General features: G+C 41.2%; 1 protein-coding gene across 1 annotated transcript in view; it reads left to right on the top strand.

The window, feature by feature from the left end:
- The window catches only part of sgpl1 (sphingosine-1-phosphate lyase 1), a 32,870-nt gene extending 10,685 nt beyond the window's left edge, over positions 1-22,185 (top strand). Inside the window, 14 exon segments of the mRNA XM_064932113.1 lie at positions 3,341-3,506; positions 4,624-4,691; positions 5,205-5,352; positions 5,750-5,770; positions 5,773-5,828; positions 6,028-6,156; positions 6,293-6,381; positions 13,889-13,997; positions 14,697-14,795; positions 14,962-15,108; positions 15,263-15,501; positions 16,378-16,524; positions 20,335-20,455; positions 20,700-22,185. Coding sequence (XP_064788185.1) covers positions 3,341-3,506; positions 4,624-4,691; positions 5,205-5,352; positions 5,750-5,770; positions 5,773-5,828; positions 6,028-6,156; positions 6,293-6,381; positions 13,889-13,997; positions 14,697-14,795; positions 14,962-15,108; positions 15,263-15,501; positions 16,378-16,524; positions 20,335-20,455; positions 20,700-20,858 — 1,698 coding nt within the window. The 3' untranslated portion in view covers positions 20,859-22,185.
- The last annotated feature ends 3,672 nt before the right edge of the window (positions 22,186-25,857 follow it).

Raw genomic sequence — 25,857 nt, 5'->3', positions numbered from 1 at the left:
AGCGAAAGAAATTGAACCGTAGCGCGAGTCTTCTGGTGTAAGTACTTGTCATTAGTATACTTATTAGTACTTGTTGGGTATTATATTTCTACTTTCGCAAATATTAAAGTTGACTGATGGTGTGTTGAACTGTGTACGATGGAAAGTGTGATGTCAATTGATTATGAGGGAATTGCATTGTGACTTGTGTGTTTTAAGGGTTTGTCATTTCGATCTTGTGCACAGGATGTAAATCTGCTATTGGGGACATGATTAAATGACGGTGATATGTGGTGACAGTCAGTGTCTGTAGCTAGGTTTCCATCCAACTGGCAAAATAGTTTTATGTGAATATTCTAAAGTCCATTTTGAAACATTATGCACAATTTCCCACCAGAGATGTTTACATCAAATTTACTTGATAAAAGGCTGTGAGGCACATAAAAATGACTTGTTTTTGTGACCAAATTGTGTTCTGAACAAAAATGTTAATGCAACATTTTCAAAGATTTTACTGAGTTAATTTTGAGGAAATCAGTCAATTGAAATGCATTAATTAGGCCCTAATCTAAGGATTTCATATGACTGGGCAGGGGTGCAGCCATTGGTGGGCCTTGGAGGACATAGGCCCAACCACTTGGCAGCCAGGCCCACCCACTGGGGAGTTTTTCCCTTCAAAAGGGCTTTATTACAGACAGAAATACTCCTCAGCACCCCCCCCCCCCTCCTCACTAGGCTACCCGCCACCCCAAACAAATTATTTTTGCACAAAATAAGCTGTTGTCCATATGGAACATTTCTGGGATTCTTTATTATTTATTTCAGCTTGTGAAACATGGGACCAACATGTTTTATATTTTTGTTCAGTATATTTATTTTTGTCCTCTTTATGGGGGGGGATGGTTACAATATACAGTTGAAGTCGGAAGTTTACGTACACCTTCGCCAAATACATTTAAACTCCAGTTTTCACAATTCCTGACATTTAATCCTAATAAATATTCCCTGTTTTAGGTCAGTTAGGATCACCACTTTATTTTATGAATGTGAAATGGTAGAATAATAGTAGTGATTTAGTTCAGCTTTTATTTCTTTCATCACCGTCCCAGTGGGTCAGAAGTTTACATACTAATTGAGTGTATTTGGAAGCATTGCCTTTAAATTGTTTATCTTGGGTCAAACGTTTCGGGTTAGCTTTCCACAAGCTTCCCACAATAAGTTGGGTGAATTCCTCCTGACAGAGCTGGTGTAACTGAGTCAGGTTTGTAGGCCTCCTTGCTCGCACACACTTTTTCAGGTCTGCCCACAAATATTCTATAGGATTGAGGTGATGGCCTCTCCAATACCTTGACTTTGTTGTCCTTAAGCCATTTTGCCACAACTTTGGAAGTATTCCTGGGGTCATTGTCCATTTGGAAGACCCATTTGCAACCAAGCTTTAACTTCCTGACTGATGTCTTGAGATGTTGCTTCAATATATCCACATCATTTTCCAGCCTCATGATGCCATCTATTTTGTGAAGTGCACCAGTCCCTCCTGCAGCAAAGCACCCCCACAACATGATGCTTCCACCCCCGTGCTTCACGGTTGGGATGTTGTTCTTTAGCTTGCAAGCATCCCCCTCTCCCCCAAACATAACGATGGTAATTTTGGCCAAACAGTTCTACTTTTGTTTCATCAGACCAGAGGACATTTCTCCAAAAAGTACGAACTTTGTCCCCATGTGCAGTGGCAAACCATAGTCTGGCTTTTTTATTGGCGGTCTTGGAGTAGTGGCTTCTTCCTTGCTGAGCGGCCTTCCATGTTATGTCGATATAGGACTTGTTTTACTGTGGATATAGATACTTTTGTACCTGTTTCCTCCAGCATCTTTACAAGGTCCTTTGCTGTTGTTCTGGGATTGATTTGCACTTTTCGCACCAAAGTACGTTAATCTCTAGGAGACCGAACACATCTCCTTCCTGAGCGGTATGACTGCTGCGTGGTCCCATGGTGTTAGTATGCAAGTATAATTGTTTGTTGCTTTGAAATACATCCTCAAGTACACCTCCAATTGACTCAAATTATGTCAATTAGCCTATCAGAAGCTTCTAAAGCCATGACATCATTTTCTAGAATTTTCCAAGCTGTTTAAAGGCACAGTCAACTTAGTGTATGTAAACTTCTGACCCACTGGAATGTGATACAGTGAAATAATTGTTGGAAAAGTACTTGTCCTACCTGATTTGCTAAAACTATAGTTTAACAATAAATTTCTGGCGTGGTTGAAAAAACAACTTTGAATGATTCCAACCGAAGTGTATGTAAACTTCCAACTTCAACTGTATCTTCAACCAAATATTTTAAATCAGAAACGTTTGGGATTCCAATAGTAGAAATGCAGTCCTCCGTTGGGGTCTTAAGAGTCTAATGCTGATTTGGTGAGATAAATTCAGCTTCATCTCAAGTTATGAAATTAATCTATGATCTTCAATGTGTTTGAGAGCGATTTAAGATAAGTTGTCTAGATATAGTAAAATATCGTCTGCATATAATGAGATGAATTGATAACACCAATTTGCCAAAAATCGACTTATTTCTTTCGATTGAAAAGTTGCCTGGGCCAGATGTTCCATGGATAATAAAAATAGCAAAGGACTAATAAGTAAGTCTCAAGATGGGACGACAACATTTTGGAAATCAGTTTTTATTTCTGTGTTTATCAAAGATAGGGGATGATTATGAGAATACTGGGTGGCATCCTTACTTTTATAAAAAAAAGGTAACATTTGTATACTGCTCGTTCTGTGTGTGATTTCCTGTAAGACAGGGATGTCATTGTTCTGCCATGGCCAGCAAAGAACCCGGATTGCAATCCCATTGAGCACCTTTGGGACCTGTTTGATTGGAGGGTGAAGGCTAGGGCCATTCCCCAGAAATGTCCGGGAACTTGCAGGTGCCATGGTGGAAGAGTGGGGTAACATCTCACAGCAAGAACGGGCAAATCTGGTGCAGTCCATGAGGAGAAGATGCACTGCAGTACTTAATGCAGCTGGTGGCCACACCAGATACTGGTGGTTACTTTTGATTTTGACCCCCCCCCTCCCCCTTTTGTTCAGAGACACATCATTCCATTTCTGTTAGTCACATGTCTGTGGAACTTGTTCAGTTTATGTCTGAATGTTATGTTCATACAAATATTTACACAGGTTAAGTTTGCTGAAAATAAACGTAGTTGACAGTGAGAGGATGTTTTTTTTGGGGGGGCTGAGTTTGTGCATGTAGTCTCCACGGCCCACCCAGAAAATCCTTACACGTTGCATAGCAGTACAGACGGAGCTACAATTGGAAATGAACAATGTCATCTCTCTATGTTCCTAGAGTGCCTTGGAGGTGTACAAGGAGATGCTACTGCTCTACCTGGAGGAAGGCAAGCGGCTTGTGAACACCAACTGCGAGGAGCTGGAACCCTGGCAGATCATTGGAGCTACTCTCGCATCTACCCTAGGAGCAGTCTGGGTCAAAGGCTTCTTGTTTCAGCAAGAACGTATGTTTTCTCATTATGGAATAAAGCATGTGTGTATCGTATGCATGGAAAACGTGATGAATGGGTGTTCTACATTATGGAAAGTTTTTGTTTTTTTGGGGGGTTTTAATCAGACATGCTGCTTCGTGATTATTTACCCGTCTGAATGAGTGTGCAATTATTCACTTCCCTTCATGGATTTAAAAGGAACGGACTGGTGTAAGAATATGATGTAATACTCTCTCTGGCTCATGTTCATGTCAATCCAATGTGCAGACTGGTAGAACGGTAAAGAATTGACATGCAGGATAGGTGTCAGCATTAAAGCACCTAGAGTTGGAACCGAAGTGTGGCAGGGATTGAGTATTTTGGGGTTGCCCCACGATTATGATCACTTGCCCCGAAATGTTTAGTAGCTATTTTCACCGACACACAGTGGAGGAACCAGAGTCCAGACTACTATAATTCTTTGTATTTTGTTTGTTGTCAGTTAAAATAAATGACCTGCCCAATGGGGCAACTGCTCAGGTCACTTGCCCCGGGCATAATGGCAACCCTTAATCTCAATCCCTGTATGAACTTGAATACTTTTTCCTGATATAATTGTGAGCAATGATCAGCTGACAAAACAATTTCGGTGTATCACTGATCAGTTACAGCACTCTGTCGATGGCCAACCATTTGAAATATGTTTGAACTTGTAGTTGCTGTATTTGTTCTTGTTCCACACTTCAGTTTCTCTTTGTACATTTTCCAGCTGTTTTACAGTCATTACAAGTGACATAACTATGTTCAGACATGTTAGTGTTCTCACTTGATGTTTGTGCATTTTCTAGAATACTACAGATCAATGATATTTCTATTCCAAATCAGTGGAAATTACGATTCATTTTTTGTTGTTGATGGCAAGTATCTTGCTGTACACAAAATCTAATTTGTCAGGAATGTTGTCAGGAAACTGTGTTCCAGTATTAGCTTGTACGCCAGCTGTTGGTCTTTTTTGAATTGTCTGCCCTTTCCAAGCAGCTGCATTATTATATAAAAATTCCCCATCGAATTCAGCTTGTGGTTTTGTACTGTGCTGCACATCTACCATTTATTTCAACACAATCAGTCTCTTTCTTTTGTCGCTTAATAGCCCTGACATCCCGACTCAAGAAGCAGTGCTTTCGACTCATCAGAAAAATACCCTTTGTTGGCGCAACAGTAAGTTTCAAGCGGTTATTGTGTTCCTCTATTCCACAGATGTGCTCTGACTCTTCCTTGTCTGGCGTGGTATGAGTCACTCATTGATGACTTGAGTGTTGGCATGTGGGGGGGGCGAGACCTTTGACACAGTTTACATCATGGACTTGTGATAATGTTGGGTTACTGTTGGTCATTACAGAATGACTAAAACTTTTTGGATTTAATAGGCTACACTTTAATCCGATGGTTACATCTAAATTTACATTATATAAGTTTAGTGCTGTCTAGCCACAAACATATTTGAATAGAATGCCAGGAAGATCTGGGCGATCACCTATACTTTCACAACTAGCTAGTTTTGAATGCTTTCATATATTTTCAATATTTCCGAGAACACTTTTAGATAAGTTGTGAACGCCAGAGTGTTGTAGCCTAAACACTCTCCTCAATGCCACTCCTCCTTGGGAATGGTTTGTGTTGTCTGAGCGGTCATGTGTGTAATGTAACTAACTCGGTGTCTCTTTGCAACAGATCCAGAACCAGCTGAAAAAGGCCCTGGCTGACATGTCTCTCAGTCTTTGCACACTGAAGGAGGGCATGAGCTACACCAAACAGCTGCCTGAACAAGGGCTTAGCCAAGTTCAAGTTCTAGACCGGATCAGAGAGTATCAAACACTGAGTAAGTGGCTGAGAGTTGTCCCAGAGCAGTTTCTGGAGCTTATTTTTCTACATTCTGTCTTTGTAGCCTATGGGGCCATTGACTTACTGCCCTATATATATGGTATTGACTATATCCTAGAAAACAAAATGCAGAGTAAGTTGCATTGATATGTTCTAGACTGTGTTTTTGTTGAGATTTAATGTAATGTAATGGCATAAAATAATGGCTTATTACGGAGCAAATGACCTACATGCCTTTTTGTATTGGCTATTTGTGGCAAAATAAATATGACAAACGTTTTGACAAGTGTGCCTGCTGCACAGGGTGTTTTTAGCATTGGTTTTATTTGTAGGGAAAGTTGTGAAATTGTAATATAGTCATTTCCTGAGGTATTGCTGTTGTCTGCTCTTCACAGATGAAGTGGATTGGGAGAAAGGACGGTTTCAGGCGCAGTGTACTGGGGAGATCAGACACTTACCAAACTTTTGGTGAAGGTATGTCTAGTCCACAAAACAACAGTCTTTGTTTTGTCTTTAATTCTTTGGATGAACAATCAAGTTTAACATCTATGTGTAGTGTTTTGAGTAATACATTTTTTTTTAAAGCTCATTCTACAGTCTGAATATCCCTTGTTTATATGACAAGTCTCATCGCTTAGTGATTCCCTTCTTATATTCCTCTTTTTGTTTCTAGGTGTATGGAGACTTTGCATGGAGCAACCCACTTCACCCAGACCTCTTTCCCGGTGTGAGGAAGATGGAGGCAGAGATTGTGAGAATGGCATGTACCCTCTTCAACGGTGGGCCCAACTCTTGTGGCACAGTGAGTTTACCTTCAGTACTCCCACAAGACTCACTGACCTATGGTTTGGGAAATGTTCTTCTCAAGAGAATAATCAAAACGTATGCACCAGCATATTTTGAACACTGATTGCTGCTGCGATTTCTGCTTTGTCCAGGTCACCTCCGGAGGAACTGAAAGCATATTGATGGCATGCAAAGCATACAGAGACATGGCCTATGAGCGGGGTGTGAAACATCCTGAAATGTAAGTTCACTGTCAAAATATAGCCCCAGATTATTTCTATTCTTGGCACACCAGATGGGTAAAATGGCGCCAGAGAGGATGGCAGATGTTTTACGTGGCCCCAGCCAATAGTTTTTTTTTTGTTCATTTATTTGTGTTTGTTTTTTTTTTAAACTTATTTTGTACATAATGTTGCTGCTACCCTCCGTCTCTTATGACCAAAAATAACTTCTAGACATCAGGACTGCGATTACTCACCACGGACAAACAAAAGCCTCTTTTTCCTTTCACTACTCTGACGAGCCCGACGCAAAGGATACTCTGCTTCCTCGGGAACAGGCCCCAATCTCCGTAATCTACGTGAAGAGGAGGGGGTGAAGGTCTAGCTGCCTTCTGAGAATTCTTAGCCGATCGAATAAACCCCACTTCCCTCCATTCTGCTAGCAAACGTGCAATCTTTGGACAATAACATTGACGAGTTGCGTGGAAGACTCAACTACAAACAGGACATTAAAAACTGTAACATCTTATGCTTCACGGAGTCGTGGCTGAACGACGACACTATCAACATACAGCTGGCTGGTGATACGATGTAGTGGCAGGATTAAACAGCGGCGTCTGGTAAGACAAGGGGCAGCGGTCTATGTATTTTTGTAAACAACAGCTGGTGCACAATATCTAAGGAAGTCTCGAGATATTGCTCGCCTGAGGTAGAGTATCTCATGATAAGCTGTAGACCACACTACCTACCGGGAGAGTTTGTAGCTGTTTACATACCACCACAGTCAGAGGCTTTGCACCAAGGCATCATTGAATGAGCTGTATTCTGCTATAAGCAAACAAGGCCACGCTCACCGAGAGGCGGCACTCCTAGTAGCTGGGGAATTTAATGCAGGGAAACTTAAATCAGTTTTACCAAATTTCTATCAGTATGTTAAATGTGCAACCAGAGGAAAAAGAACTCTGGACCACCTATACTCCACAAACACAACGCATACAAAGCTCTCCCTCGCCCTCCATTTGGCAAATCAGACCACAATTCTATTCTCCTGATTCCTGCTTACAAGCAAAAATTAAAGCAGGAAGCACCAGTGATGAGATCAATAAAAAAAGTGGTCAGAGGAAGCAGATGCTAAGCTACAGGACTGTTTTGCTAGCACAGACTGGAATATGTTCCGGGATTCCTCTGATGGCATTCCTCAACACCATCAGTCATTGGCTTCATCAATATGTATTATTTCTTACATTGTTACCCCAAGGAAATCTTAAGTATTATTACATACAGCCGGATATAAGAGCAACGTCAACTTACCAACATTACGACCAGGAATACGACTTTCCCGAAGTGGATTCTCTGTTCGGACCACCACCCAGAACAATGGATCTGATCCCAGTAGGCGACCCAAAACCACGGCGCCACAGAAGGGGCAGACAGAGCGGTCTTCTGGTCAGGCTCTGTAGACGGACTCACCTCTTCTGAGTATACTACTCGCCAATGTCCAGTCTCTTGACAACAAGGTAGATGAAATTTGAGCAAGGGTGGCCCTCCAGAGAGACATCAGAGATTGTAACATTCTCTCTTTCACAGAAACATTGCTCACACAAGGATATGTTATCAGAGTCAGTACAGCCATCCGGTTTCTTCACGTATCGTGCCGACAGAAACAAACGACTCTCTGGTAAGAAGAAGGATGGGGGTGTATGCCTTATGATTCAACTCATAGTGTGATCATAACAACATACAGGAACTCAAGTCCTTTTGTTCACCTGACCTAGAATTCTTTACAATCAAATGCCGACCGCATTATCAACCAAGAGAATTCTCTTCGATTATAACCACAGCCGTGTATATCCCCCTCAAGCAGATACCTCGACTGCCCTGAAAGAACTTCACTGGACTCTATGTAAACTGGAAACCATATATCCTGAGACTGCATTTATTGAAGCTGGGGATTTTAACTAAACTAATCTGAAATCAAGGCTCCCTAAATTTTATCAGCATGTCGATTGCGCGAATCGAGCTGGCAGCATTCTGGGTCATTGCTACTCTAACTTCCGCGATGCATACAAAGCCCTCCCCCGCCCTCCTTTCGACACATCTGACCACAACTCCAGTTTGTTGCTACCAGCCTATAGACAGAAACTCAAACAGGAAACGACCATGCTCAGGTCTGTTCAATGATGGTCCGACCAATTTAATTCCACGCTTCAAGATTGCTTCGATCACGTGGACTGGGATATGTTCCAGATAGCCTCAGACAACAACAATGATGTATACGCAAACTCTGTGAGCGAGTTTATTAGTAAGTGCATCGGTGATGTTGTACCCACGGTGACTATTAAAACCTTCCCTAACCAGAAACCGTGGATTCATGGCAGCATTCGTGCAAAACTGAATGCGCGAACCACTGCTTTTAATCATGGCAAGGCGACCGGAAACATGACCAAATACAAACAGTGTAGCTATTCCCTCCGCAAGACAATCAAACAAGCTAAGTGTCAGTATAGAGACAAAGTAGTCGCAATTCAATGGATCAAATGGGAGACATATGCGGCAGGATCTACAGTCAAACACGGATTACTAAAAGAAAACCAGCACTGTCGCAGACACTGACGTCTTGCTCCCAGACAAATTCAACAACTCTTTTGCTCGCTTTGTTAACAATACAGTGCTACTGACACGGCCCGCTACCAAAACCTGTGGGCTCTCCTTCACCGTGGCCAACGTGTGTAAAACATTTAAACGTGTTAACCCTCGCAAGGGTGCTAGCCCAGACGGCATCCCTAGCCGCATCCTCAGAGCAAGCACAGACCATCTGGCTGGTGTGTTTATACACATATTCAATCAATCCCTATCCCAGTCTGCTGTGCCCACATCCTTCAAGAGGGCCACCGTTGTTCCTGTCCCCAAGAAATCGAAGTTAACTGAGCTAAACATCTATCGCCCCGTAGCACTCACTTCTGTCATCAGGAAGTGCGTTGAGAGACTAGTCAAGGATCATATCATATCCACCCTACCTGATACTCTAGACCCACTCCAATTTGCCTACTGCCCCAATAGGTCCACAGACGACGCAATCGCAATCACACTGCCCTAGCCCATCTGGACAAGAGGAATACCTATGTTAGAATGCTGTTTATTGACTACAGCTCAGCATTTAATACCATAGTACCCTCAACTCATCATTAAGCTCGAGACCCTGGGTCTCGACCCCGCTCTGTGCAACTGGGTCCTGGACTTTCTGATGAACCACCCCCTGGTGGTGAGGGTAGGAAACAACATGTCCACCCTGCTCATCCTCAACACTGGGGCCCGACAAGAGTGCGTTCTCAGCCCTCTCCTGTACTCCCTGTTCACCCATGACTGCATGGCCAAGCATGCCTCCAAATCAATCATCAAGTTTGCAGACAACACTACAGTGGTAGGCTGGATTACCAACAATGACGAGATGGCCTACGGGGACGAGGTGAGGGCCCTCAGTGTGGTGTCAGGAAAATAACATCACACTCAACAAAACAAAGGAGATGATTGTGGACTTCAGGAAACAGCAGAGGGAGCACCCACCTATCCACATCGACTGGACAGTAGTGGAGAAGGTGGAAAGGTTTTAAGTTCCTCGGCGTACACATCACGGACAAATTGAAATGGTCCACCCACACAGTGTTGTGAAGAAGGCTCAACAGCACCTCTTCAATCTTAGGAGGCTGAAGAAATTTGGCTTGTCACCAAAAACCCTCACAAACATTTACAGATGCACAATCGAGAGCATCCTGTCGTGATGTATCACCGCCTGGCACGGCAACTGCTCCGCCCTCAACCGTAAGGCTCTCCAGAGGATAGTGCGGTCTGCACAATGCATCACCATGGGGCAAACTACCTGCCCTCCAGAGCACCAACATCACCCGATGTCACAGGAAGGCCAAAAAGATTATCAAGGACACTGCCACTGCCAGTTCACCCCACTATCATCCAGAAGGCGAGGGCAGTACAAGTACTTCAAAGCTGGGAAGGAGAAGCTGTTTTCCAGTCTCTATCTCAAGGCCATCAGACTGTTAAACAGCCATCACTAACATTGAGTGGCTGCTGCCAACATACTGACTCAAATCTCTAGACACTTTAATAATTAATAATTTGATGTAATAAATGTATCACTAGTCACTTTAAACAATGGCACTTTATATAATGATTACATGAGCTAAACTACTTCTATGCTCGCTTCGAGGCAAATAACACTGTAACATGCATGAGAGCACCAGCTGTTCCGGAAGACTGTGTGATCACGCTCTAAGCAGCCGATGTGAGGAAGACCTTTAAACAGTCAACATTCTAAAGGACCACAGGGCCAGACGGATTACCAGGATGTGTACTGTGAGCATGTGCTGACCAACTGGCAAGTGTCTTCACTGACATTTTCAACTTCTCCCTGTCCTAGTCTGTAATACCACCATAGTCCCTGCCTAAACGACTACCGACCCGTAGCACTCACGTCTGTAGCCATGAAGTGCTTTGAAAGGCTGGTCATGGCTCACATCAACACCACCATCCCAGAAACCCTAGACCCACTCCAATTTGCATACTGCCCCAACAGATCCACAGATGATACAATCTACATTGCATGCCACACCTTCCTTTCCCACCTGGACAAAAGGAACACCTATGTGAGAATGCTATTCATTGACTACAGCTGTGCCCTCAAAGCTCAGGTCCCTGGGATTAAACACCTCCCTCTGCAACTGGAACCTGGACTTTCAGATGGGCCGCTCCCCAGGTGGTAAGGGTAGGTAACAACACATCCGCTATGCTGATCCTCAACACTGGGGCCCCACAGGGGTGCGTGCTCAGTCCACTCATGTACTCCCTGTTCGCTCATGACTGCATGGCCAGACACAACTCCAACACCATCAATAAGTTTGCTGATGACACAGCAGTGGTAGGCCTGATTACCGACAACGATGAGACCAGCCTATAGGGAGGAGGTCAGAGACCTGGCCGTGTGGTGCCCATTCTCATGAACAAGACAAAGGAGATGATTGTGGACTGCAGTGGATCGACTGGGCTGCAGTGGATCAGGTTGAGAGCTTCAAGTTCCTTGGTGTCCACATCACCAACAAACTAACATGGTCCAAGCACACGGAAGACAGGCACACCAAGACAAAACCTATTCCCCCTTAGGAGACTGAAAATATTTTGCATGGGTCCTCAGATCCTCAAAAGGTTCTACAGCTGCACCATCAAGAGCATCCTGACTGGTTGCATCACTGCCTGGTATGGCAACTGCTCGGCCTCCGACTGCAAGGCACTACAGAGGGTAGTGCGAACGGGCCAGTACATCACTGGGTCCAAGCTTCCTGCCATCCAGGACCTCTATACCAGGCGGTGTCAGAGGAAGGCCCTAAAAATTGTCAGATTCCAACCACCCTAGTCATAGACTGTTCTCTCTGCTACCGCACGGCATGCGGTACCGGAGCGCCAAGTCTAGGTCCAAGAGGCTTCTAAACAGCTTCTACCCCCAAGCCATAAGACTTCTGAACATCTAGTCAAATGGCTACCCAGACTATTTGCTGTGGCCCCTCACCCCGTATTTACACCACTGCCACTCTCTTATCCATGCATAGTCACTTTGATAACTCTACATGTACATACTACTGCAAATAACCGATGCCCCCGCACATTGACTCTGTATCAGTACCCCCCTGTTTACAGTTGAAGTCGGAAGTTTACGTACTCCGTAGCCAAATACATTTAAACTCAGTTTTTCACAATTCCTGACATTTAATCTTAGTAAAAATACCCTGTCTTAGGTCAGTTAGGATCACCACTTTATTTTAATGTGAAATGTCAGAATAATAGTAGAGAGAATTATTTTCAGCTTTTATTTCTTTCATCACAGTCCCAGTGGGTCAGAAGTTTGCATACACTCAATTAGTATTCCTCTGGACAGCGCTGGTGTAGCTGTGTCATGTTTGTAGGCCTCCTTGCTCACACACGCTTTTCAGTTCTGCCCACACATTTTCTAAGTGGATTGAGGTCAGGGTTTTGTGATGGCCTCGCCAAAATCTTGACTTTATTATCCTTAAGCCATTTTGCCACAACTTTGGAAGTATGCCTGGGGTCATTGTCCATTTGGAAGACCCATTTGCGACCAAGCTTGAACTTCCTGACTGATGTCTTGAGATGTTGCTTCAAGATATCCACAAAATTTTCCTTCCTCATGAAGCCATCTATTTTGTGAAGTATACCAGTCCCTCCTGCAGCAAAGCACCCCCACAACATGATGCTGCCACCCCCGAGCTTTACAGTTGGGATGGTATTCTTCGGCTTGCAAGCATCCCCCTTTTTCCTCCAAACATAACGATGGTCATTTTGGCCAAACAGTTCTATTTTTGTTTCATCAGACCAGAGGACATTTCTCCAAAAAGTACGATCTTTGTCCCCATGTGCAGTGGCAAACCGTAGTCTGGGTTTTTTTATGGCGGTTTTGGAGTGATGGCTTCTTCCTTGCTGAGTGGCCTTTCAGGTTATGTCGCTATAGGACTTGTTTTACTGTGGATATAGATACTTTTGTACCTTTTTCTTCCAGCATCTTCACAAGGTCCTTTGATGTTGTTCTTGGATTGATTTGCACTTTTTGCACCACAGTACGTTAATTTCTAAGAGACAGAACGCGTCTCCTTCCTGAGCAGTTTGACGGCTGCGTGGTCCCATGATGTTTATAATTGCGTACTTTTGTTTGTACAGATAAACGTGGTACCTTCAGGCATTTGGAAATTTCTCCCAAGGATGAACCAGAGGTCTACAATTTGTTTTCTGAGGTCTTGGCTGATTTTCTTTTGATTTTCCCATGATGTCAAGCAAAGAGGCACTGAGTTTGAATGTAGACCATGAAATACGTCAACGGGTACACCTCCAATTGACTCAAATGATGTCAATAAGCCTATCAGAAGCTTCTAATGATATTTTCTGGAATTTTCCAAGCTGTTTAAAGGTTCAGTAAACTTCTGACCCACTGTAATTGTGATATCATGAAATAATCTGTATGTAAAGAATTGTTGGAAAAATGACTTGTCATGCACAAAGTAGATGTGCTAACCGACTTGCCAAAACTATAGTTTGTTTCCAAGAAATCTGTGGAGTGGTTGAGAAACAAGGTTTAATGACTCCAACCTAAGTGTATGTAAACTTCCGACTTAACAATAGTGAGACTATACAGTTTATTTCGCTGCTGCTCTTTAATTACTTGTTACTTTTATCTCTTATTCTTATCTTAAATGTTTTGAATCTGCATTGTTGATTAGGGGCTCGTTAGTAAGCTTTTCACTGTAAGGTCTACCTACACCTGTTGTATTCGGCTCATGTGACTAATAAAATTTGATTTGGTCTCAGAACAAGCTTGATTTGCATGCTCAATGTTTGCTGTCTCATAAAATGGTGATTGTGGCTGTATATATGGGTTATATCACCTGTGAAATGGATTTTCATACAGTACAGGGAATAATCTGTGCTGTATTTCCTCCCCTAATTTTGCAGTGTCGCACCAGTCAGTGTTCATGCAGCCTTTGACAAAGCAGCAAACTACTTTGGAATGAAGCTTGTTCACGTCCCACTGGACAAGAAGACCTTGAAAGTGGATGTTAAGGTGCAAATATTTATTTTGTTCCTATACTAATGGTTAGTCCAAATAAGTCAGTCCCTGCTCAATAATAAAAGGTCTGCATACACAAAAGGTCAGAGTAAATGTAGGTTGGTTGGTTTACAAATTCCCAATTGTAACTGGTAGCCTTGACCCCAGCCTACTTTAGGTAACAAGAATACGGTGTGATGTCTTGCAACGTGACACTACTTTAACTAATGACTGTCACTGCCATGACTGACTGGGGAACTCTTCCTCTGTTTGGACTGTTTTAAGATGACAATTTCAGACATGACAATAGTTACAGGTATCGTCACAGCCCTAGTTTTTTTTATCTATTTTTTTCCATGGCAAGAATGAAAACACAAAGCAGACTAAACTCTTTGGTCCTTTTAAAAAAACCTGCAAACCTAAAATATTGTGTGACGTAGCTTGGAAAAATAAATGAATGTCACTCTGGATGACAACATAATGATGTTTGTTTCCAGAATTAGGGCTGTTTTCCTAAAGAAGTTAAATCTGCTTCGTGTTTTGTTTCCTTGCCAGTATCGCAATACTGGTGTCATCCCGGGCCTACAAAAACATGGTGGCAACAATGACATTAGAATGACTGGTTCTTAGTGAGGGTGGATGAGACTTATCATCGCCATAATCATTTGTCTTAAAGCAATATCACATTTCCTTTTTAACTCCTGATTTGTATAGGCTATGAGGCGAGCCATCAACAAGAACACAGCCATGCTGGTATGCTCCGCACCCCAGTTCCCCCATGGAATCATTGATCCTATTGAGGAAGTAGGGAAGGTAAAGCGTCTCATTATTATCTACTTCTCATTCTAAGTCATGGGAAAATGTATTTTAACAACCGGTAATTCTTACATTAAGTTGCTTGTGTACCTGTGTAGTAACAATGTTGTTGCATAGTACTTTACCTGAAATGACCTAATCCATCACACATGGTGTTTTTCAGCTGGCTGTAAAGTACAACCTCCCTCTGCATGTGGATGCTTGTTTGGGAGGGTTTCTAATAGTTTTCATGGCCAAAGCCAATTACCCACTGGCTCCCTTTGACTTCGGGGTAAAGGGTGTGACCAGCATCTCTGCAGACACACACAAGGTAAGAACAGGGTGTGGATCTGACAGTCTTACCTAACATTTTCTCCCTCTTGCTTTTCAATCATAAGATGCTCATTGTTTCATAAACATCTAGTATTTTTTGGTTGTTGTTGTTGACTAATTTATAGTTTTTTTTTGATCTACCTCTACTCCAGTACGGCTTTGCCCCCAAAGGTTCATCAGTGATCCTGTATAGTGACAAAAAGTACAGGCATTACCAGTACTTTGTGGCTCCAGACTGGCAGGGGGGCATCTATGCATCCCCATCAGTGGCAGGTTCTCGGCCAGGCGGTATCATCGCAGCGTGCTGGGCCACCATGATGTACATGGGAGAGGATGGCTACATTAAGACTACTAAGAAGATCATTGACACTGCACGAACTATCAAGACAGAGTAAGAGACCCATCTGTTACTGTAGACATTATAGGCCTTGATTTTCGGCTTTCTCTGTTAAAAAAAACTCTTAAGGATCGCCTAAAATGACACACCCAAATCTAACTGCCTGTAGCTTAAGACCTGAAGCGAGGATTTGTATATTCTTGATAACATTTTGAAAGGAAACACTTTGAATTTTGGGGAAATGTGAAATGAATGTAGGAGAATATAACACATTAGATAATACAAAAATAAAGTTTGTTTGTACTATGATCATTGAAATGCAAGAGAAAGGCCATAATGCATTATTCCATCCCAGTCGCAATTTAGATTTTGGCCACTAAGAACCAGTCATTCAGTTTTAGACTGATCCAATGAACCATTGCATTTCTGTTCATCATTTTGTATCAAGACTGCCCAAATGTGCCTAATTGGTTTATTAATACATTTTCAAGTTTATAGCTGTCCACTCTCCTCAAACAATAGCATGGTATTATTTCATTGTAATTGCCACTGAAAATTGGACAGTGCAGTTAGATTAACAAGAATTTAAGCTTTCTGCCAATTACAACCTCATGCTAATTGCATTAGCCTACATTTACTCAACCGTCCCAAGGTCGGGACACCGATCCTGTGGAGGTTTTAACCAGATTTGGATATGTGGTAAAGCGAAACTTTTATAGGTACAATCAGAAACATTATGGTTTTTCTTTCATCAAGTTTGCTTGTTTGATTCGCTTTCTGTTGGTTCCTAAACCATGTTTTAATTTACAACAGGCCCAGAATATTGTTAGTTTTCACTGTTTCTAAGAGCTCTTTGTAAGCAAATTGAGATCAATGTTTTTGGATAGGATAAATATTTGAGGTGTGTTGGTTTTGTTTATTTCTGGATAGAATCCGTAAGATAAAAGGAGTGTTTGTGTTTGGAGACCCTGAAGTGTCCGTGGTGGCAATAGGCTCTGACGTCTTCGACATTTTCCGTTTATCCAATGCACTGACGTCAAAGGGTTGGAATCTCAACACGCTACAGTATCCATCCAGGTATGTTTCCCTAAACTTTTTTCACATCTTTGAAATTCAGTCATACTTATCAATTATAATGTATACCTTTTTTCATAGAATATTAACTAGGCACTGTATGCTCAGGTAATACCAGAAAACAAAGTCACGATGTGGACAAAATATCTAATTGCGATTTCTTTGGGCCGGATATTGCGAACACTTGGGTGAGAACTTGGTAATTCCATCAGACATAGTTAAAACAATTGTCGGGGTGGAGAACATCACTTCTAACATGAGATCGTATGAATGAATACACAAGCAAATGAAACAAATATTTTCCAACGTTGTAATAGGCTAGATAGGATTATTCCACCTACATATTAACAAACGTAAATGTTTAACGTGGTCATCCAAATATAGTGCGCTGTAAGCGCAGCACTTATTCGTGAATGAATGAGGAGTTCCTATTTTACCATTGCTTTCTTAAATAACCTAAATTAACCTTAGGCTGCCGATGGAATAGGAAGCTTGTGATTGTGTAATTATGTATATGTAGGCTTATTAAATGTCAAAGTGCCTTAAACATATAACACGTAGCCTACCGATGGCAAGGTGAATCCTGTCCAAAACATTGGAGTCTGGTCCAGTAAATCAATGTGACATGTTTCAACTTCTCCCTTATTTTTGTTGTACAGTGTAGGATTCTTGTATCTCCTGTCCAGCTTGTTTATCATCTTCTTGGAGCTGTCTTTGCAGAATGTGTAAATAGGAACCATGCCTTTAGCTAGGGGATAGCCTCAGTGATCCCGCAGGGATAGCCTGCGGGATGTTTTTTTTTAATGTAGGACGTTACACTTGAAAACGCATAGGCAATCAATGCCTGTTTACGGTAGGTGGCTGAGGGGCTTTGCTGCTGTCGGGCACTTTTTTTTTCTTCAGTGGTGTAAACTACTTAGGTAAAAATTAATTTGAAGTACTACTTAAGTAGTTTTTTGGGGTATCTGTAATTTACTATTTAGATATATTTTTACAACCTTTACTCCACTACATTCCTAAAGAAAATGTATGTACTTTTTACTCCATTAGGGCTGTCCCCGACAAAGAAAATCATTGGTCGACCAAGAGTCAGTCATCTTTTTTTTTTTAAATGTGTGTTTTTCCATATACAGAAACATCCTATGTGTTTTAATCAAATCAACTATATGCACTGCGCTTAGGGCTGTTACCGTATTACCGCCACACCAGCAGTTATGAGTCATGAGTCAGTTAAATTCCACGTGACTGTTGAGTCATGGTAATCTCCTCTTATGCAATCAGGACATGTGTTGAGAGTACCCAACTCGCCAATGGCCTCGTACTCGTGGGCTCTATTGTCCTTCCAACCACTCTGACATTAATGCAATTCAAACACTTATCAAAACAGTATTGTGCTTTTAAAACGCACCTCACTGTCATTGATCAATTTGAAGAAAGAAGTTCAACAACCGGTTGAAACGGAGTCAAACATGGTCGTTGTGGATGTTGTTTCAAAGCCTAACAATGTATTGAAATGAACAGCGCTTTCTAAGGTGATGATTAATTCAAAACACCCATACACATATTCAAGCATTGCTTGAGAGGCTGAGGCTGGTTTAATGGGGGGAGGGGGGGAGTGTAAAGCCTTTATTACAGCATAGCAAAGATGTATAAAGCAGGGTGGCCAGCTCTAGGAAGAGTCTTGGCGGTTCCAATCTTCTTCCATTTTAAGAGTGATGGAGACCACTGTGTTCTTGGGATCCTTCAATGCTGCAGAAATGTTTTGGTACCCTTCCCCAGATCTGTGTCTCGACACAATCCTGTCTCGGAGCTCTACGGATAATTCCTTCAACCTCATGGCTTGGTTTTTGCTTTGACATTCCCTGTCAACTGTGGGACCTTATATAGACAGGTGTGTGCCTTTCCAAATCATGTCCAATCAATTGAATTTACCACAGGTGGACTCCAATCAAGTTGTAGAAACATCTCATGGATGATCAATGGAAACAGGATTCACCTGAGCTCAATGTTGAGTCTCATATCAAAGGGTCTGAAATGTTATGTAAAGCTAGTTCAGTTATTTTTTTTTTTTTTTAAACTAAATTTGCTAAAATTTCTAAACTTTTTTTTTTTTGCTTTGTCATTATGGATTATTGTGTGTAGATTTCTGAGGAAAATATATTTTTAATCTCATTTTAGAATTAGGCTGTAAAATGTGGAAAAAGGCATAGTGCCTTCGGAATGTATTCAGACCCCTTGACTTCTTTTGCTGTGAAGAGCCCGAATCACTAGATCATTTATTCTGGCATTGCCCCTATAAAGCGTATTTCTGGTCACAGGTTCAGGAATGGTTAAAAAAAAATCACAAAACTAACCTTACAAATAGCAGTGTTGGGTGATTTTTGGAAAGCCATAGTCGATCAATAATATAATAATACTCATACTAAACACTTTCATCTTTTAGCTCACAATCTGTGGATACTATGTGATTAGAAAGGTTCATAATTCATGTAAAACATCACAATTGAAAATATGTCACGTGGAAACCAAACGAGGATGGTCTACTGTGATAGGTGGGATGGCCTGAGGTTGATGGGTGGGATTAAATGTTTGGTAATGTATTATTGTCACGTGAGAAAGGCCAGTGCCTGCTGCACCCCACCCACCTTGCAGTCTGAGTAGAGGCAACTATAAACCTGGAGGTTTTATGTCATTTTGAGGCATGTCTTTTTTCAAAACTTTTTTTCATTGTCCAGCAGGCGAAGACACAATCCTAGTCATATTAGCAACCCATGCTATTTGTTGCATCTTTAGATCTCCCCTCGTTCTAAATTTCGAATTGATATTTCCATCAGTCTCATGAAACCGCTCGCATGTGCAGTTAGCTTTTTAGAACGGTGTGTTCCCGCTAATTTAATTTTGGAACATTTGCGCATAGCCTACTGCCGTGTGTGCATTGCTGCCGTTCTAATGTGAAGAAATCATATATATTGATGTACAGTAGATTCAAAATTCATAGAACATATCTTTTCCCAGAACTGTCCCAGACATTTTATTTTTTTGTGCGTCCCCTGGACGACCTTCATTTTGTGCCCTGTCTACATTCCCAGAAAGAAAGCACATTGTTCGATCCTCTCTGTCTCTCTCTGTAACTGTTAGACAATTATTTTCTGTGTTGGCTCTAGTAATGATTGGTAAGACTGGCGGCGGTCAGGACACAACAAACGAGTTATGAGGGAAAAGGATGTAGCTAGCTAGTGCTAGTTTGTTGTTCTCACATCACTTGTCATGACTCCCTGCTGCAGTGCTATCTCAACAGTGTTGACTGTGCTCAACACTCACCCACTCACTCACTCACTCACTCACTCACTCACTCAGCAACAGCCTGCCTCACTGCCTGATAGTCATCAGTAGCAGGTCACAGTGAAATGTATATATTTTTAAGAGAAATGCAATGGCGGCCACGGTGCAATTTAGAAGTAGCCCAGAAATCCGCAAACCCGCGACCAATACATTTTCACCCGTGACCTCGTTTTCAAAGTAGCCCAATTCTGCATGCCATGCAGAGAGCGAGAGAGGTCTCTTGTGATTGGTCAGCATCCTCTGTGCATGTAAAGGGAATGAACGGAGTCTAGCGAATCTCATCAGAGTAGGTACGGTAGTCTCGTGTCAAAGAAAGGAGAGAAATCACAGCCTCTTGAGATATGCACATTTCAATATCGCAATTTGGATCGGAATTTGATTAATCATGCAGCCCTACCCCAGGCACCATTTTGAGTAATGTTTAAATACTTTTGTCTCTCTTTAAACAACATTCTCTCTGTCCCACCGCAGCATCCATATCTGTTGTACAGTGCTGCACACACAGAAAGGTGTGGCCGAACAGTTCATCAGTGAGGTCAAAGAGCAGGTGGCTCTCATTTTGAAGAACCCTAATGAGAAGACCACTGGAATGGTGAGTGTTAATGCTGACTCCGTTACCTGGAATAAACTTCCCAGCAGTGCACCAATGCTCTAATAGAAAATATCAATTGTATAAGATTCTTTTTGGAGATTTAATATTCACACTTAAAATGAGAGAATAAAAAAATAAAAATTGTTCTCTAAAGTGGCTTCGCTTGCAAACATATTTGTTTTATATTTTAATTTGCAAACTTATTGGATACATGGCTCTACATTCATAAATGTTCATGCTCTAGGGAGCGATCTATGGCATGGCCCAGTCCATCCCTGACAGATCCATGGTGACAGAGATCTCCTGCGGTTTCCTGGACTGCCTCTACAGCACAGAGGAGCCAAGGTCCTCTCAGCCCCAGAAGACCCATATAAATGGCAACAGCAACGGCAAGGCCCACTGAGTAGTTTGGCTGTGGCTTGGACTCACACCTGGGTCATATTCATTAGGGCACGCAATGGAAAGCGTTGTAAAACGTTTTGCATCGGAAAAAGAAAATAAGTGTTTCTTGTTAGACAAGTTCAAGTAGTTCCTCCCTGTTTTAGTGTGTTTCCTTCCGTTTGGTGCCTAATGAACACAGCCCTGCTTACCAGCCTGCTTCACCTCTGGTCCACCCATTGAATCACTCAACAGTTGCCTTATCTTGCCCACCTTTAATCTATCCACACACCCTTTTTCAGATATCTTCAGAAGCACAAGCCATTGTTTTTAGCTACCGAGGCATTTTTCAAATATATGGAAAGTAAAAGCACATATGTAGAATAGCAGCTCAAACCATTCAGATAAAGTTATGTATGGTTTTGAGAGAGAACATTAAATGTAATATAAATTAGTTTTTAAAATTCTATAGAGCACTTGACGACGGTTTAATTCAAGTGGTAATTTCAATGTCTGTTCTGTCTCGAGATTTTCTGCTTCAGTTAGATGTAATGAACTCTTTAATTTACAATATCCTGCTATCTCTTGCAAAATTGTCTCGTTCTAAAGTGGTGATGGAAAATACTCTAGATACTAGATACAAAATGTTTTCATAGAAGAACAATTTAGCCTCCAAGTAATGTTTGGTCGAGAGCAAGACCACAATCATAAGTCAGGGAGAACCCCTCTACTGCCCCCTACCAGAAAACACGATATACTTCTCAATACTCATGTTCCAGGTACTTACGACAGTGATTTTAAATCTGTCTCTGTTTGAGTAATCTACAACAAGTAACAGTTTTCACTGAAAATCATTCATTTCCTAGTGAAATAAATAATGACCCAATGAATAGTAATGAATGAATGATAGAGGAGCAATCATATCTGCATGGATTTTTATGGACAACAAACTTGAGTCATTTTTAAGACTTGAGCTCCTTTTGAATTTAGCACAATACTTTCCTAGCCACTTATTGTACTATAGTGCATATACATATATTCCTAATTGTCGTCCGTCTGTGGCTAATTGCATGTTTCAGTAATAATTCAGGCAGCAGGAAACCCCAGCTGCTGTAGTACACTACCTAGTATACTGTGCACCGCCAATATGTTAAGAATCTGAGACTTACAATCCTTTGATTTGACCACATATTCATTACCCCTTTCTATTTGAGTCAATGGTTTAACCTAGAATTGATCTCAAGGAACGGAAAACAACTTATTTCGGCATCTTTTAAAGGCTGTTTTAAGTCTCCAACTCAGATTTAATTTTTTTTTGTGTTCTTGTATTAAAATAATCAACTTATCTTCTACTTTTATCTACCTCAGTTTCTGTTCAATGCAAATGTGTTGCTTGTTCACCCAGTAACATCGTTATAGGGCTAAAGAAGACAGGAAAAGCCTGTCTCAGTTTTTCATATGTAAAGTTTAAACATTTCAGACTAAACTGTTATGGCATTTGATAAACTGCAAACTGTTCTTAAAAGCAATGCTACTGGGATCAAACTGTTTGCAAAAAACACCCCTACTGTACACTTGGTAGGACACCCCAAAAATCCTTTGATCTTTCACGTTAGTGTTTGTAGTCAAACTTTAAGTACATATCAGTTTTCTTTCCATGTCTGTGTCGTAGATGTTTTCCCTTTCTGGAGTCATAAGGAGGGAAATAGACAAGAATGTTATGATGATATGACTTTTAGCCCCGTCCTGGTGTATCATTAAGCATTGACTATGTGACCACTTCTTTTTTTTTATCACATTGTCTCGTCTTTCTTTTTATCTTCAACCATTGTGTTTTTCTTTTTGACTGCAGGGCAAGCACTAGTTTGTTGGGGGTCAATTCTGGTCTTCGAGCGCTGCAGTTTCTAGTTTGTTCTTTTGATTTTCTAGCGCCACTGCTTGATTGTGTAGCACGAATGAAAACCAATGGACAGGGTGGCCCTCAAAAAGGCACACAGTTGTCAGAGACCTGACGACAGATTCATCCTGTGGTTTCTATTTTTCGGTGGGTCGTCAATGGGGAAACATCCACTAATATTTTGTGACATTTCAATAGCCAGGAGATTATTTTCAATTGCAATAGAAACATGTACATGTCCTTATGAAAATGATTGTGGTAGTATTAGTACATGAGAAATTGCTGCTTAGTGATTACCCCACCATATAATCTGTAACTTGTACAGTGAGAATTGGGTCAGCTTTACAAAATGTGCCTGTGAAAATCTGAACGAAGCACCTTGCCCTCTAGGAGGTATGGTAGATCATGCCTTTGTTGTTGTTGCATGGGCATAATTGTAACAGCATTAGGCATTTACCTGTATGCCTTTTTATAGGTTAGATTGACGAGTGCTATTGGGTAACGCCAATGAATAGATCCATAAAAATATATTTATGTATTTCTTAGGAAATGTAGATTATATTTGTATGTATCGATCAGCCTCAGGGATTTGGCTTCATAACATCAAGTTCAGTAAGGTCCAGTTCTCTTTTATACCGTACATGTAAGTGTTGTTCATTTGAAATAATATCATTAAATTTAAAAAAAATATATATATATATATATATATAGTGGCATGAATTTGTAGCTATCTCGTGAGCTGAGCATAATGAAAAAATAATACTAGTCATCTTTTTATATACTGTATAAAACTCATTTAAAAAAATGTTTGCCTGGAGTTTCTAAATCACTACATCCACCCTGACTATTGTGTAATTGTTTGCTATCCTTCATTACTCCAGAGGAAACACCTTTTGAAAGCATTTGTTGGCCTTGACTACACTCCTTTTTTCAGCATAACAATTGATTCAAAAATACTTTCAGCACACCGGAAGCTAAGTGACATTCAGTTTTCAATAATCCCACAACGGCTGTTCCAATTGTTTTTAGATAAATATATTCAATCTGATGAAACCTTGTTTATAATCTTGTGATATCTAGGAGGGGTGAAATATTCTGTGGCTGACCCCATTTGTCTGTAGGCCAGTCTTTTGACAAATTAATAAAGACACACTGGTTATTCAGACAAATGTATTTGCCACTTACAAAACACTAGACAGAGGAAAACCATTTGAGACAAATGGTAGCCACAAGTCAGCTAGACAGACTGACAACAAAACGCAGTGTTTGTTGCTACTATAATTTTAGATAATGACGAATGAACAACATTTCGTAGTCAGAGCTAGAGTCATTATGTACCTTTTTTGATGCTTTTTATATTAGAGCACTTGATCCACTCAGCTGGGGATGGAGGAATGTTTCATTTACTGTGGGTTCCGAAATTGACACTTGATAAAGATGAGCAGTAATGACTGAATAAAATAAATAAATTGAAATACTGAGCAATATTGTATGCTCAAAAAAATTTGGGAAATTATATTAATTTATACTACTACAATTGCCCAACAAGTAATACTCTATCTCAAAAAGGTAAGGGTCAAAATTATTGACCCCCCCCCCCCTACAGATTCTTATAAATTAAAGTCGTCAAGTTTAATATTTGGTCCCATATTCCTAGCACACATGACTACATGAAGCTTGTGACTGCAATCATGTTGGATGCATTTGCAGTTTGTTTTGGTTGGGTGTCAGATTATTTGAATGGTAAATAATGTATTGTGTCATGAATTACATTGTAAATAAGAATAGAATGTTTCTAAACACTTCTGCATTTATGTGGATGCTGCCATGATTACAGGTCATGCTGAATTAATCATGAATAATGAGTGAGGAAGTTAGAGGGTCAAAGATCATGCTAACCTCTCACCTTTACCAATAACGGGAGGTTAGCATGTCTTGGATATGATCTTTGAACCCCTGCAACTTTCTCACTCATTATTTACAATTCCTTCAGGATAATTGACATGACTGTAGAAGTGTCTTTCTTAAACAAAATCTATTTTTCTGAGCAATTGTATGAGTATAAAATAATATAATTTCCCAATTTTTTGAGCATACAATATAGCTCAGTATTTGATTTTTTTTTTTGTCATTATTGCGCATCTTTATCAAGGGTGTCAATTTCAGACCCCACTGTATATAGTCCTATGGTCTTTGTACTGGCTTATGGTCTTGTGCTCTTAAATCCACTTTCAACATCTGTCTAAATGGGGCGGCAGCGTAGCCTAGTGGTTAGAGCGTTGGTCTAGTAATTGGTCTAGTTGGTCTAGAAGGTTGCAAGTTCAAACCCCCGAGCTGACAAGGTACAAATCTGTCGTTCTGCCCCTGAACAGGCAGTTAACCCACTGTTCCTAGGCTGTCATTGAAAATAAGAATTTGTTCTTAACTGACTTGCCTAGTTAAATAAAGTAAAAAAAAAAAAAAAAAAAAAAAAAGTTACATTATGAATTGAACGTGAACATTAAACAAACATTCATTGGGATTCTGGGATGTCATTTCCAGGTTTGTCATCTGAATGAGCGGGATGAATAGGTGTCCTCTGCTCTGGGTTCTGCCACTGAAGGACAGATGGACAGATGCTTGGTCGATGAAGGTAGCCAGAGTGATGTCTCTCTGGGAGAGGCCCCCGCAGTCATGTGTGCGATCTGGACCTGGTGGAGAGGATAAGAGACTGCAGGAAAGACAGGGTAAATCAAATCACACTGATTGGTCGGGCCAATTGAGGTAGTATGTACATGAATGTATGGCTAAAGTGACTATGCATATATGATAAACAGAGTAGCAGCAGCATAAAAGAAGGGTTGGGGGGGGCACACAATTCAAATAGTCTGGGTAGCCATTTGATTACCTGTTCAGGAGTCTTATGGCTTGGGGGTAAAAAACTGTTGAAGCCTTTTTGTCCTAAACTTGACACTCCGGTACCGCTTGTCATGCGGTAAGAGAGAACAGTTTATATGATGGGTGGCTGGGGTCTTTGATAATTTTTAGGGCCTTCCTCTGACACCGCCTGGTGTAGAGGTCCTCGATGGCAGGCAGCTTAGCCCCAGTGATGTACTGGGCCGTACGCACTACCCTCTGCAGTGCCTTG

This window comes from Oncorhynchus masou, chromosome 23, assembly GCF_036934945.1.
Source record: "Oncorhynchus masou masou isolate Uvic2021 chromosome 23, UVic_Omas_1.1, whole genome shotgun sequence".
NCBI classification, from domain to species: domain Eukaryota; kingdom Metazoa; phylum Chordata; class Actinopteri; order Salmoniformes; family Salmonidae; genus Oncorhynchus; species Oncorhynchus masou.
Note: the sequence above shows the minus strand (reverse complement) of the source record. Positions and strands in the feature narration are given on the sequence as shown.